This window comes from Myxocyprinus asiaticus, chromosome 17 (assembly GCF_019703515.2).
Source record: "Myxocyprinus asiaticus isolate MX2 ecotype Aquarium Trade chromosome 17, UBuf_Myxa_2, whole genome shotgun sequence".
Classification (NCBI taxonomy): Eukaryota; Metazoa; Chordata; class Actinopteri; order Cypriniformes; family Catostomidae; genus Myxocyprinus; species Myxocyprinus asiaticus.
The window spans coordinates 31598172-31614036 of NC_059360.1; the positions used below are offsets into that span (position 1 = coordinate 31598172).

General features: G+C 39.1%; 1 protein-coding gene across 4 annotated transcripts in view; it reads right to left on the reverse strand.

The window, feature by feature from the left end:
* LOC127455592 (EH domain-binding protein 1-like) overlaps positions 1–15865 on the reverse strand; it is a 201184-nt gene that overhangs the window by 75530 nt on the left and 109789 nt on the right. For all 4 annotated transcript variants that reach the window (XM_051723615.1, XM_051723616.1, XM_051723614.1 and 1 more), the window contains 4 exons: positions 15321–15369; positions 6575–7456; positions 2905–2946; positions 2651–2791 (listed from right to left, as the gene is read on the reverse strand). In XM_051723615.1, coding sequence (XP_051579575.1) covers positions 2651–2791; positions 2905–2946; positions 6575–7456; positions 15321–15369 — 1114 coding nt within the window. The remainder of the gene's footprint in view (positions 1–2650; positions 2792–2904; positions 2947–6574; positions 7457–15320; positions 15370–15865) is intronic.

Genomic DNA, 15865 nt, shown 5'->3' on the forward strand with positions numbered 1-15865 from the left:
GTTAAATAAATAGCAATTGAACAACATAGTTCGGGCCTTTTTGTATAAAAAAATGTATTAATATTTTCGTGATGTACCATGTTAGGTATAAATTATAGCATTAGCTGAGAGAGAATTTCTTCATATGTAAGCAAAATTGACATTAGAACTGAAACAGTTCCAAATGAATCGAATCAAATCAAGAAAGCTGTATTGAAACCTAGCCCTACTAGTCGGAGGCAGCAAGGTATTTAAAATGTATGGGAAGAGGACATTCTCATTCTAGGGGGCATTTTATTGGACAAAAATTTGACTATGGCAATGCATACAAGATAAGTCATAAATATTTTGGTCGTATTCCTAGACACAAAAGACTTTAGATTTGAGTTGATTTTGTCATCTTTGCAAAAGCATAAAGAGACATGGACTAAAAGCCAACATTTTAATTTCACAGGGACATAAAACTGAATTTAACTCTAAACAGGCCACACTTCCCTTTTTTCTCTGCTGTGTCTAAACAGCAGTTTTAACCTCATGCTAAAGTGTATATCTTTAACCGGCAACCGAAAGTGCTCTCTACAACCCAATGCCTTAACGGTCTCTCTCTCTCTTTCTTGTCCATCCTCACTTTCACCCCTCCATCTCTATCTCCTCTTTGAAAGAATTCAGCAAATCTTAATTTAATTAAAATATTCCCTCTGCATGCTAAAGCATAAAGTCTCTTCTTAGCGGAGGAGCTTCATACAGAGGCCAATGATAAGATAACAGGGCCTACTAATCAAAACAAGACATCAACTAATCTAATCTAAATCACTAACAATTACCAGCATGCTAAGCCACGCTCCTTTTTGATCAATGTTTTCTATTAAAAAGTGAAACAATTCAATATTCCAGCACGCTAATGCACTGAAGCCTCATTAGCACATCGTCCTTGGGATGGAGGCATTCTGAACACACACACACAAACGCTAATTCATGGTTAATTTACTGGATGAAGAATGTCTCCCCTTCATCACAGCACAGAGGACATTTGCAGGGGAGAAAGAGATAGAGAGAGAGAATAAGAAAAAGAGAAAAATAAATATTCTTCTGACAGCTTTGAAAAAAAGTTTAGTTTATGGTCGCATCACAGTGAGGTGCCCTCCTGTTCCTCCTCTTTGCTTTCTTATGCATTTAATTCAAGGGCATCTTATTTCCTTTTAGAATTCATACAGCAAAACGTCTGAATAAATCCGCCACATGTCAGATATTTCATTATATCCTGAAAACGCTTCCTTGTGGTTCTGTATGCTTACACCACTGTGTTGCACACTATTCTTCTTCTTAAATCACGATGCTGGAAGGGTTGCAATGTTATATGGATGTGGCCTGAGCATTTTTAAGAGTTGTGCTGTCAGATGTCAGCCATCCTGAAGTACTGATTTCAGAAGAGCATGTTTATTTAGCGTTTCATGTACTCTGACTGGTCGATTCCTACATCTCTACCAGGAACCCTTGTAAAAACCTTACATCGTTAAGACTTGACATGATTCTGTGGAAATTAAAATGTTCCTTACTTAGGCTGAAAAATACTTGATTTCTGTCACAAGTCCCATTTGGGCTTGTTTTGTACAACAAATAGCATCAAGAGCTACTTTCTTCATCATTTGATCACTGACACGGCTGTTGTGTGTGTTTGAGGTGAGTGAGTCAGTGTAATGACTCCGGGGGACACATCACAAAAGTTCCGCCCTTCTAAACAGTGTCTATGCTCGTTTATGCTGTATTAATGGTAAATGTGTTAATCGCGACTAAAAAAAATGTATGCTTTATTTTGACAGCTCTACTATTTTTGTAATACACCAAATTAGAAGGTTCCCCGTAGGGCTAAGTAAAAATATAGATGTTCCGATTTATTGCGATCTTTATTTTAACGATCCCGATATTGATTCTTAAAATCCCAAGATCGATTATTTACTTTGTAAAACGTTTGATTACGTACCTTGTAAAAGCCTGTCCTGTGTAAATTGAGAGAATGAGAGCTGGAGGAGGAGAGAGTCTAGCATGCAGGACACTGGTTCAGGAATAATATTACTCTCTATTACTTCCTGTCTGACAGGATGGGGTGTGTGTGTGTACAGCATGCATGTGTAAGAGAGTGAGTTTACTCAGAAATTCTTTGGGGGCAAATTTATCCCTAAATGTTTACAAAATCTAAAAAACTTCTCAATTCAAAGGTACAAATTATTAAGTAGTAAATTATGTTTTTTATCATTCTAAAAATGCAAAGTGTTCTTTTAGTGTTAGTCTTTTAGTTAGTCAACAGTATTTACAGTATAATTAACTTCATATAAAGACAACAGAAGTCTATTGTGCTTTTATAATTTAGATATCTAGATAAATGTGTATGTGTGTGCGTACACTTAGCTTAGTTTGTGTACAATTTTTTCCTAGAAGTGTATTAAATCTGACAAAACCACCACTTGGGGATATTAGAATAACATACGTATTACTCAATTAGAAATATGATTAATACATAAAATAATATAGATATTTTTAAATTCTAAAAATGCAAAATATGGTTAGGGTTACTAGTATAAAGTAATAATAATATATTATATTTCTTTATAGAAAAACAAACAACAGAATGTCCCCCATTTAGATTCAAGTAAGCATGTGTGTGTGAACTCACATCGATAATCTGTGGAGTGTGTGTGGGTGACTGTGCACTGGTGGTGCCCTTGTTTCCAGCCTTTATGGCAGCGTCTCTACGGGCCTGTTCCAACAGCAGCCGGGCCCTCTCCTTCAGTTCCTCCTGACGAGACAGAACCTTCTGCAAAACAGAAAAATATTTTATATAAGATTTCCAGTGTAAACATAAGTTTATTTGAAAACACCACATGCACTGTCAGCTCTATGTGTATGTACAATAATAATCTTTTTCACCTTCTCTTCGCTGGTGTTTGATGCAGGAGTAGGAACAACTTCCTGGAAGAAAAAAGAAAGAAAAAAGTCTTAAGGTAAGACAAAATAGCAAACCGTTGGGACAGGGGATGCTCCATCTCCTCATATTTTGTGTGAGTCAGATTAACATCTCGTTTTGGTGCTGTCAGCTTTTTGCTCTTATTACAGGCTCCAGCAATGGCCGAGATCTGTAAAATGGCAGCGATTCTTAAATGTGTGTTTGACATAATTCATACCGTATATTAGGCTAAACCTACCTGTTATCTCGTAGGTCCTGAAAATGAATTTATTATGGAAACGTGCAGATAGGGCTATGCACTGGCACACTGGAGCATTAGAACAAAAAACTTTGTACGCATGCTTGTCATTTGACATACGCATAGGAACATTTTCACGTCAGTTTCTGCCTTTACAAATCCCGGATCAAATCCATGGAATATAGGATCAAATCTGATTGCCATATGTTTTATAAATGAGGCCCCTGATCTGGAAAAACAAGCCCAAAATAAAGGACTTGCCTCACCAAAAATAAGCAAAAATTGGTGATTCAGTTTTTTCCTATGTGAGGGAATTATCAGCATAGAATTCAGAACAACCAATGTATACAGTAGCCTACACACATTACATGATCGCATTTGGACTAAATGTCACCTTATGGTGGTTTTTTGCCGTGGTGATAACACGGCAAAAAAGTAACACCCACAAAGCATAAATGAGACGAAGTTTAACGCAGTTCACAAATGGTCAAAACACAAAATCGACTAGAGCATACATTTGAGTCAGGGCTTGACATTAAGCATTGTCATGTGCTTGTCCTCTGGACAAGTAAATTGGTCATCCACTTGTCCGAGTAAAAAAGTTACTTGTCCGGAGAGAAAAAAGGACATTTAAGTTACATGATCAAGTAACATGTCAAAGTTTATATTGTATATTTTTCTAAAATTATGACCGATGCCCAACCTAATAGTGTACCTATGCAATCAACTCGATTATCTGTGACAGAAATGTAAACTGCACTGGGTAGGGGAGGAGGCTATTGTCACATGATAAATATTTTATATTACGTATGGTAGTCAAATAAAGAAAAGCCTCCATTGCCACCATTAACAGCAGCGATGCTCATAGTTCTATGGAATGAGATCTACATTTTCATCATGTTACTGCAGCAAGATCTATCATGCACAATAAAGGCTATACATTATCACAATACCAAAATTTCAGTAGTTGGTAGTGAAATTTGACGATTCTCAATACCAGCTTCAAAACAAATAACAACACTAATATGTTAATTATGAAAGAATGGTTTCAAGTTCTTAAGTAATTATTCAAGACTAGTAAACAGTCAGTAATAAAATAACAATAAAAAACAGCAATGAATAGAAATAGATGAAAAATAACAGTACAAAAAATACAAATTAAGAAAATTCTGTGCTTTTTTAACAGCTTTAAAAGTTTTTAACAGCAGTAGGCTATCAAGCATTCAAGTAAACATTCTGAATGAAATGCAACATAAAATTACTTCTGGTCTTCACTGTGTGGTTATAATACATTAATACTTTTTAAAGCTACTAAAGTTACCCAGTCAAGAGCAGTGAGTGTTTTCTTGTTATGTTTGTTTGATTATTTCAGTGACACACTAGACAGCAGCAGGTCTATTAGCTTTAATACAAATCCACTTATTTCTCCGCTGTTTGCGTTCACTTTAGACATCACTCTCTGTGTTTACATGAATACTTCACCAAGACGGGCATTTTGGCAGAATTTTGAAATGTATTTGACCGTTCAGGGGGCCTGACTGACTGAGAGTGAGAGATGCTTTGCCGAAGCAAAACGCAAAACACAACGCAAGAGATCTTTTATGTTATTATGAGAAGTGTAAAAATATTTTCGGTTCATTATGAAATGTGGTGGGCCGCCACAGACTAGGTAATTAATAGGAAACATTGCCATATGAAACCAAATGCTATCACAAAGTAAGGCCTTAATAAAAACAAACTGTATAGATAATTACACTTTAATCACAGGTCTGCTTCTCAGTTAAATCCCGGCAGCATCAAATCTGTATTAATGCATTATATCTAACAAAAATTCAGTGAAGACTTGGAAACAACTGGGAAATGTACTTTTTACCTCTAATATGTTTCTTTGTATCTGTATTAACCGTGCATGTATATGTAGTAATTACTGTATATATAGTTAAAAAGGTCAAAAAGGTCTTCAGCATGTCACAGAATGCTATATACAAAAAAGGCAATTAGGCAAAGAAAGTGTGATGCAGTGGTTTCCTTTAGGATCAAACCATATGCTTATATTCTACTGAAAAGGGGACTGTAATTAACTGTAATAATTACAGTCCACTATACATACAGTAAACTCCAAATAAACATATTTAAGGTTAGCATTCATACAGTCAATTAATTATTTGATTAACCATTTCTACACAAAAGCAGGAACAGGTCTTCTTGTTGACATTTCCAAGATGGCGGCACCGTTGCCGTATCTGGACCAAATACCAAATAAGGCACCTAGGTATTTATTTGTATGCACAGTGCTATCACAGCAGAGACTCAACACAATCAGTGAAACAACCAAACAAAGCAGCATCAAACTAAAGGTGGTGCCAAGCAACAGTTTTCATGGTAACTCACCTCTCAACTGAGGCCTTGATGACATGTCAAAATAAAATCAGGACAAATCAAAACTGGAACGTTATTCAGCGGAAGGAATGACATTTATACACAGTGAGTGTGATAAAAGTTGGTTGTGTTGAAATCCCTGCAAGTGTGTGCATGCTGTATAAATGATGAGAGGTGTGTGCACGCTGTATAGATGAGGAGAGGCTCTCATGCGGAACACGCTATAACCTATGTCAGTATTAAAGCTGCTGGCGGGATGGCCCGTACATAATGACATGCCACTCCGAGTGACACGCGGCTGCTGTCTGAACCAATCACAATTTCACCAATCTCACAAAATGGCAAAAATATCAAAAATGTAAAAGACTTCACATAGTTTTATGTGCAGTCATTTTATATGTCAGCTTTTCCTAGTAACTCGTTTTAGCTGCAACTGTTTTTCTGTTGTGAGTGTTCAGGGCAAAATTAATCTAAAATGCATGTTAATGAATGTTTGTTGCCCGAAACCGTACATCTGTGTATTACATTTAATGGTCTTAATGACTGATTTGTTTGTGTGGTGACTATAAGAGATTATGGTAATTTAGGGATGGGGTATGTGGATGGGTGGGGGTGAGTTTAGGAAGGTCCATAGAATGACTTCTATCTAAATGCTGTTTAACGTACATGTGTCAGATGGACATTTTATTACTGCTGTGTTGCGTATCTGTGTTTTTTAGCATCCCATGCCTTTACTGCCATGTTTTTAAGATGTCCAGTTAAAAAAAGTTCAACTTTTAAAAATGCGTCTCTCCAAAGAGAGTGAGTGCTGTTGCTGCCACAAAATATTACTATCGTAACCAATCACAAATTAAAAATGAAATGTTTTGAAAAGGTTTTTGAAATGCTATAATTATTTTAGTTTTCATTATCGATTAATGTAGTTACTTCAGAGCACTCATGCCCAACCCTAGAGAGTGAGTGTGCATTTATAAGCATGCATGTGTGTTTACATTTACCTGTGTGTTTACATTTACCTGTGTGTGTTTAGCAGGTGTGTATGTGTGGTTCGTCTGGGCACTGCTGTTTGAGGTGCTGCTAGATTCAGAATGCTGTAAGCTCGCTTTCTTCTTCTTGATTAGATCAGCATCCCTGTTATAAGTGAACTCCAGTTTGTGTGTATTTGCTAGCGAAGGCCCAGTGTGCCACGTGGGTGAACCGGGCTCTCTCTCGCCAGCCCCTGGAGGCTTGTGCCGCTCCCTGGAGTCTCTGGTATCAGTGGTGGTGAACCCACCTGACTGCCCTTTCTCTTTTTCTCTCTCCATCCTGTGAGACAGGTCACCCATGTCCAGTGTATCAGCTTTGAGGAGTTTTTTCTGTTCTGTAGCAAGGGGTTGGCTGGTGGAAGTGTCTAGGCTGGTTCTGGTGCACTGGGCAGTTCGTGGGTGAGGTTCTGTGACGGACGGATATGCTGGAGAGTCACGATCTCCCGCTACTGCCATAGATGCCCGTAAAGATGGAGTTACTTTTAGAACTTCCCTTGGGGAGCCTGATAGAGAACCAGATCCCCCACCTGACATTACTGACTTCAGTTCCTGCTCTGCTGTCCCACCATGCCCGCTGTCGTTTGCTGTGGTATCCAGTTGTTTGGGGGACTCGCGATGAACGTCATTAAGCTCGGCGTAGAACTTATCCTGGTCAATGGAACTGTTCGTGTCTGTCTCGAAGTCTCCAACTTTGTACGTGCTACGGTTGCTGTTGGCTTCAATCTGCACAACATTGAGTTCCTCGCCACTGAAATGTGCCCGGATCTGATACAGGTACGTCATCACTGTTAACTTATCTGGGATGGCCAGAAGAACCATGTCAGATGGCTCCAGAAGACGAGAGATGCCCAGTCCGGCAAAGCCATCATATGCCTAAACACGTGACAAAAAAACAAATGCGTAAAACAAAGGACATCCTAAAACATAATACTTGAGAACGACCACGTATCTGAAGGGTTGGAGCAATGAGCAGGGTGTAGTGTAAAATATAAGTTAAGAAAAGGGGAGTGTTTACCATGAAGAGTATAAAGCCAGAAACTTTGCGCAAGTACACATTATTGCGTTACTGTGGCGGTAACAAACCACATTATTCAAGGGGGCAAGAGTTACATTCACAAGTCTGTGCCATTAAACTGGATGTTATTTTTCAGTTAAGTTGCTATAAACATATTGACTTTCTTGCTCAGCAATATTCTCTACAAACTGTGGCTCCACCATGACAGTAGTTGGCTTGAAAGAGAAAACTCACCACAGAAGCAGACAGTTACACCTGTGGCAATGTTAAGAATGCAATGCATACTTGCACTGTGCTATAAATTATGAACTTGAGACATTTTGGAATACAACAACACACGAAACAGCTTGCGTAGCTAGAAAAGTATGCATTTATGTAAGTGCGTAGAGAATGTTTAGGCTTTTAGGGACAACTACGGTGTAGGGTGGGAGAGCCGGAGAGAGAGTGTAGGGTGTAGAGTGAAGGCTGAAAGAATGAAAAGCAGGCTGTGGAGTCAGAGTGAAGTTCAGGCTGTAAGGTGAAGGGTGAAAGGGAAAAGCAGACTATTGGGTGAAGCATGAAAAGGAATAGTAGGGTGTAGGGTGAATGGTGAAATGGGAAGGGTAGGGTCAAGGGTAGTGGGAAAGGAATAGGGTAAATGGTGAAGGGGAAGGGTAGGCTATAAAATGAAAGGTTGGTTATAGATAGGGTGTATAGTGGCAGGGAAGCATTGGGTATAGGGTGATGGAAGGAAGAGACAGTTAGGGTGTAGGGTGCATGAAGGAATTAGATTTGGGTTAAGACAAGCTGGGATCAGTAGGATGCGGCAGGCGTTGACAGCTAATGTCAAGGATGGTTCTCCATGATAAGAGAGCACGATACCAAGAAACACTAAACTAATCCGGCTTCAGTCTTATCACATACATCTCCCACTCTCCCTCCTTCCACCTCTCTCACTTTCTCCCCCCTTTCCGTCACTCTCTCTCTCTCTCTTGGCAGCAAGTATAATTGCACTGATTTGTCCGGTTGAGGAGAACAGGCAAATAATCAAACAGCCAAACTCAATCCCTGATCAGGAGATAGAAAGAGAGAGAGAGAGTGAAACCGACAAGTAGTAAAAGTAAACTGGCTGACATTATCGCAGTAATCCACCAAACGAATGAAAGAAAACTTACTTTCCCTTTCTCTTAAGAATTTGAGAATACAACAGTATAAAGAAAACCCTACAAATTACTCATCTGTCTCCCCCTCTCCCTGATTCTTTTTATCGGAGCTGCAATCAGTGCGGAGCTGATGGGCGACTGAATTTCAGCCTGTTGATGAGTGTTGAATATTGTCTCAACCTGTCCCCCTTACCCATCTACAGACTTTATCAGGTTTGTCCCCTTTATTGGCATGAGTGTGAGAGAGAGTGTGTGTGAGAGAGAGAGCAAGAGAAAGGAAGGGAGGGACAATCAACGGTAAGCCGATTCTCAATTTACAATTAATCACATCTTTCTTTCTCTCGTTCCGTCTCTTTTTCCTGCTTGCTGCAGACTAACAATAGCAATGGTGATGCAGACCTTTGTAAAGAAATGGAAATATAAGGTACAGACAGCTGAGGAAAGAAGAGGGGTGGAAACAAAAAAGGGGAAGGAAGAAGGGTGAGAAAACAAAGAGTCTGAAGTAATGTGTTGTTTGGGTTTTAACTCTAAAGAACGAGAGAAAAGTGGTGGAAGGAATAGAATTAAAATGTCTGATTGGGTTTCTGACACATAGGCTACATTCACACCACTGCTGAATTTGTCTAAAACTTGCATAGTTTATGCACATTTCTTCTTACTAAATAACAAATTTATCTACCTCAAGTTAGCATATAAGTTTATGTGCATTTTTTAAACTTTACTCGCATATTGGTGTTTCCATCCAGAGTTTTTTTATGGTATATTATAAAATTTGCATAAAAATACATGGACGGAAACCCAGCTAGTGTGAACTGCAAAAATCATATTTTTAATTCTGATCTGCATTGAAACATCCACTATCATATGGGGAAATAAAGTAGATACATATCTGATTTTTTGCAATGTGACTTGAACGGTTAAGTTCATGTGATTTTTACACCGATGTAAATAAATATGTCATAATTGCACACTTAATTTACCCTTGGTGTGAAGATGTACTTTACCATTTATTTTATTAGTTAATATATAATTTAGTTTAAAAAAAATAATTAAAATATATTTAATATATATAAATTTAATATATGAAAATTAAATATATGTATAGTGAAATAATTTTTTGATATATAATATATTTAATAAAAACATATAGAATAAATAAATACACCACATTTAAAAGGTCTTGTGAACAACTTCACAAAAAATTACACCGGTGCACAAAAAAAAATAAAAAAAATAAATAAATATCAGAATTGGGCAATTAAGCTTGGGGTGGGAACATAGCCTTAACCGTAAAGCATGTCTTCACTGATATTAAAGGGAGCAAAAAAAAAAAAAAAAAAAAAAACACCTATTACACTCTAACCCTCAGTCTTCTAAAATATACACTGTGTAAACAGCAACTGAGTTTGTCACGTCTAGATGACTTAAGCCTAAAAGTACCTTTCTGATATACTGCGTTAATTTACACAAACTAAACAAACAAAAATCGTACAAACAATAATTTATTCAAATAACACAAATGTGGTGATTGCTCTCTATTGGTGTATAAATGATGAAGCGGGCAATAACCTGTGTGAACTGTGCAATTGTGTATTTAAGACTCTCTTCCATCTCTGGTCTGTTGGCCCCTCCCCCACACTAAACGAACAATGAAAAGCGTTTTGTATTGTGAATGACATTGCTGAATGATTGACAGGTATCCATCGCTGTTAGTCACACACACAGCCAGAGGGGCTATTCCCGTCCGCACATTTATCGAAGAACACAGGAACACATACACACGCACACGTGCGCACATAGATCAGATATCATGGGAAAATACTGCAACTCTCTCTCAGCAAACACACACACACAATTATTTTCAGTGCCTGTAAGACCAAACCATACTCTCCTCTCCCCTGTGCTATTGATTGCTCTTATCTGTCATATTTCAATGGAGATTACTGCAATCATTGCTGGGTCAGGGAGGGTCGGACTGATTCTATCACATGGAAATGAATGCAGTGAATGCTGTTTATATAAATGTGAGTGTGTATGGGAGGGTATAGAGAGTGCTCTTAACCTCCTCAGCTTGGGATATTTGTTTATCATTGAGAGAGAGTATGCACTCTTTAGTGTGTTAAAGAGGAAAACCGTGTATATGATAGGACAAGAAGGAGAGGGCAGGAAATGAGCTTGCAGGAAGTGACTGCAGATATTGAGTGTAGGGATAATGAGATGACAGATGAAACGAGTAAAGGGAAAGGAGAGAGTGAGCAGCACATTAAATAAACCTAATAGTCCAAATGGAGTTAATCTGAGGGCTGCAATAGGAGTTAATCTGCACTGCTCCAGAATGAAGTGAACGTTCAATGGAGTGAAATTACAGAGAAATTAGCCCAAGTTTATACATTTACAAATCCAAATAGATTCCAAACAAATCCAGGACGCAACTCTACAGCAAATATATACTTGTACGTATCCTGCACTGGTGTATGTGTACATATGTTTGAAAGAGAGAGGGAAGGAGAGATGCTTGGAGTAATCTTTGCTGGCATAGCTACCTGGCAGTTTATTTAAAAAGTCATTTGAAGGATGACGGCAATATCCACACCAATTTCCCTCTCTCTCAAAGCTCATTCGTCGTGCACATTCCCTAGAAAATTCCTGAATGGATGGAACAAGATACAGTGTAAAACAAGAAAGAAAGAGAAAGTAAGTGTAATGTGTGGGACCTTTACCTAGTGGCCAGTGGAGGTCGCTAGGAGGTTGTGACTTAGTTTGAAGTTCTAGGCAAGGTTCTTAGTTACTCTCTTTCACTTTCTGATTGTTCTCAAGCTGTGTCTTGTTCCTTCATTAGTTCCTGTGTATTTATAGCCCTCATGTTCTCCCTTTCTTTGTCTAGCATTGTGACCTGTAGTTGTTTTTTTTTTTTTTTGCTAGTTTAGTTTGTGTTTTACATTTTGCTCATTTATTAAGTTTTCCTAATAAAAACTCTGCATTTGGGTTTGTAACTTCCACTGAGAATCTTCGTTACAGAGTGCTAGACCTGAAAATGAACCCATCAGAGCAAGTTGGGGGGGGGGGGGGGGTGCCAGAGATCCATGGTGGTGGCGGATTACAGTTTATGTTTTTGGAGGCCCGTTGACTCGCCAGAGTCGCCTGTTGCCTTGCCAGAGTCGCCTGTTGCCTTGCCCTTGCCAGAATCGCCTGTTGCCTTGCCCTCGCCAGAATCGCCTGTTGCCTTTCCCTTGCACGAGTCCCCTGTTGCCTCGTTCTCGCCCGAGTCCCCAGCTGCCTTGACCTTGCCCGAGTCCCCAACTACCTTGGCCTTGCCCTCACCTGAGTCTCCTGCTGCCTTGATCTCACCCGAGTCCCATTGCCTTGATCTCACCCGAGTCCCATTGCCTTGATCTCACCCGAGTCCCCTGTTGCCTTGATCTCACCCGAGACCCCTGTTGCCTTGATCTCACCCGAGTCCCCTGTTGCCTTGATCTCACCCGAGTCCCCTGTTGCCTTGATCTCACCCGAGTCCCCTGTTGCCTTGATCTCACCCGAGTCCCCTGTTGCCTTGATCTCACCCGAGTCCCCTGTTGCCTTGATCTCACCCGAGTCCCCTGTTGCCTTGCCCTCGCCCGAGTCCCCTGTTGCCTTGCCCTCGCCCGAGACCCCTGTTGCCTTGATCTCACCCGAGTGCCCTGTTGACTTGCCCTCACCCAAGACCTCTCCTGCTGCCACCGGCTCCATCGTGGTCTCCAGCCCTTTGCCTGCCCCATCTTGCTCAACTTTTTTTTTTTTTTTTTGGTCTTTTTTTTCTGTTTGGGTGTCAGAAGCTGCCGTTTAAAGGTGGGGTTCTGTAACACGAGAACTTCCCCTATCTGTCAGTGGAGGTCGCTAGGAGGTTGTGACTTAGTTTTAAGTTGTAAGTTGTTTTTTTGCTTGTTTATTAAATTTTTCTAATAAAAACATGCATTTGGGTTCGCAACTTCAACCTGCCTGAAATTCTTTGTTACAGAGAGAAATAGGGCTGCCACCTAATAGTCGACCAAACATTAGTCGATGAGAAGAGTCTTGGTCGACCAAGTTCTGATTGGTTGGTTGGTCGCAGAAAACAAATCTCCACAGAAAGTGGCGAATTCACGCAGTCAGTGATGGACAGACATGATGGTTTACATGGCTGGTCCATGTGGTAATTAATTATGTCAGGCAGGAAATCCAAAGTGTGGGATCACTTCAAGAGGGTAATGGATGACCCCAAGAAGGTGACATGCAAACTCTGCAGGCAAATGTTCGCCTATCATTCATCGACCTCAAACATGGCTTATCATTTGAAACATGTAAGTAGCCTAACGTTAGCCACTTAGCATGGCCGATCACTCAAATGTTAGATAACCTAGATAAATATGCGCTAATAGGCTTATCCAAGTGTTCGTGGGGAGTGGGGAAGCTAAATTAGAACCACGCTTACTGCATGTTTAACTTGCATTTGTGCATTTCTCTCTATAAATTTACAAAATGTTCAGGCAGTCTCCTTGCTGGTTTTTCCGACACATTCAGAATCATTACCACTTTTGCCGGTGTCGCTACGGCTTTCTTCGTGCGTGCGCTTGTAAAATTTATATTTTAAAGGCTCATGTTATATTATGGTTTAGCATTTCTCTGTAATGTAGAACTGTGTTAGCAATGTTACTTATAACATTCTTTCTCAGCCTTGGAACTCAAACCATTTTCTGATACCCCCCCAAAATATATATTGAAGTAATTAAATGAATATCATAAACGTGCGACAACTACTCGACTAATGGCTTAAACTAATGACTACTAGTCGAAATTGGAAAATAGGAAAATCTTTGGTCGGAGGCAGCCCTAGAGAGAAACAGGGTTCCCACCCTTTTTGACAAATCAATTTCCATGGCTTCTCCAGACCATTTTGAAAACTGGATATAGATTTTCAAAACATTTGAAAAGACAACTAAAAAGAACAGTCCACTGACAAATTGGACATCATGGCTTGCGAACAGGTTTTACAAAATCTAGCTCATGATATCTTTTAGAGGACAAAAACATTCACAATAGCAATTTCTATGACTTTTCCATTTAAATTGTTTTTTTTCCAGGTTTTCCATGACTGTGAGAAGTTACTAAGAGAAAGGAGGAAGAAAATAAAACAGAGAAGGAGAGAGACGCTGAGAAAATGAAAGAAAAAGAAAATGAAAGAAAAAAGTAAGAGAAAGTGAAAGAGTTGGGGGGGGGGGGGGGTCAACCGATTATATTTTCATCCTACCTATTGATGTCCCATCCTGCTCATTACAATCTACCTTTCTGTAGAGTTTCCAAAACACCTATAAGCAAATAAATAAATCTATGAGTGCATCTGAAATTTATGTGTAAGGGTATAAAAGCTAAATCTCTGCAAGCAGCTTTATATTTGCCCTATGGCAATTACTAGTTAAAATATACTCTCACTCTAGATGAAGTTACTGTTTACAAACAAACACTAGGATATGGCCAAAAACTGCTGTCTGAAACACCCTAATCTGAAAGATTTTTGGAGATTACTCCTCTTAATCCACAGGATAGGTGAATTTAGGACAACCTCCGGATTTGAAAAAAATATATCATATTTCACAGATCATTAACTTGGTTTCCATCCAACTACTGTTATGCACATTTTGAAATTGTGCCTTAGAAATCCTGAATGGAAACGCTTGACGTGAATAAACTCAAAATTCGCTTAAAATGTTATGCGCTTCTTTAGTTTTGCATTAGTTAAAATGTGCATAAAGGTGATGGAAACAGTTTATTTGCAAAACGATAATTTGTGCATGTGTTGCATGAGTGTGCGATAGCTTGATGTGACTGGGCAAACAAAAGGTCAGATTGTGGCACACAATTCTTCAGCCATTTCAGCTCTCATTATATCTTATTACAATTATTCTGCAGCGTCTTCTGGCAGCATTTAATAAAACAAGATACAATTGCTCCAATCCTGCATATAAAACTCTCCCAGAAGCAAGGAGTTCATTCAGCTGCTCCCTCAAAACAATAAAAAATGACGTAAGGGTTTGGTGAAGAATGTAGTACTGGTAATTATACTTTGCTTAATTTCATAACATCAAAAGTTAATGGGAGGTCCTTCCAACTATATGCACAAGTTTGTGAGTACTGTATGTCTGTGTGTTTGTTTGTTTGTATCTTCTCTTTGGCTCTCTTTGGTCCCGTCTTCTCCTTTAAGTGTGTGATTAACATCCATTTATTTCTTCTTCCTTCCCCCCTCCCTCTCTTTCCTTCTCTCTCTGTGGAAAAGCTTGTATTTAAGTTTATTTATAGCATGTTTATGAATTATGATACTATCTTACATCTCCCAGGTGACATCCACAGAAACGTACACACAGGCAAGTGAATGCACAAACACAGGCAAACACACACATACACACACACATATCGCACCACTCTTTCCATCATTGCCGACAGGGGATCTACATTCTGGCAATTAAAGAATGCTGGGTGGGAGAAAATCAGTTATAACAAAATAAATCACCTATGAGAAGGATTACTGATGCACAAACAAACTGAGAGAGCGTGTGTATGTAGCATTTACCTTTTTGTTGTTTTCTTTAATATCTTGAGGATTGAGAGCCTTGAAGTCACTAAGAGGGAGGCAAGAGCAGCAGGAAAGAGAGAGAAAGAGGGAGAGAGAGAGAGAGAGAGAGAAAGAGTTACCTTTAAATATGCATCTCATGTAATGGCTGTATAACTGTAACATGCAATTTGAATGTATGTGTGTATGCATGCAAAATAAGACACACTCTTTCACCAACAACTCAACACTAAACGTTTCATCTCTCAACTACCCCCCCCCCAAAACACTGTGTGCCTTGGTTCTTTTCTCTTCAACATGGCTAACAGTAGTGGGCAAACATTGCTTTAAAAATAGACAATATCCTTTATTTTGCACACATAATAAGCCCCATTCATAACATTTCATTTTTACCCTGATGTGGCCTGGATTCTGTCCCCTAGAGCTCAGTGCTCTCTGAAGATCTTCTGCTCTGCAATTTGGATGAAATCTTACAGCCATCCATTTAAAAAAAAATGTAATCTTGTTTTATGGAAATTATTTATTCATCTCACATGAGGATGAGT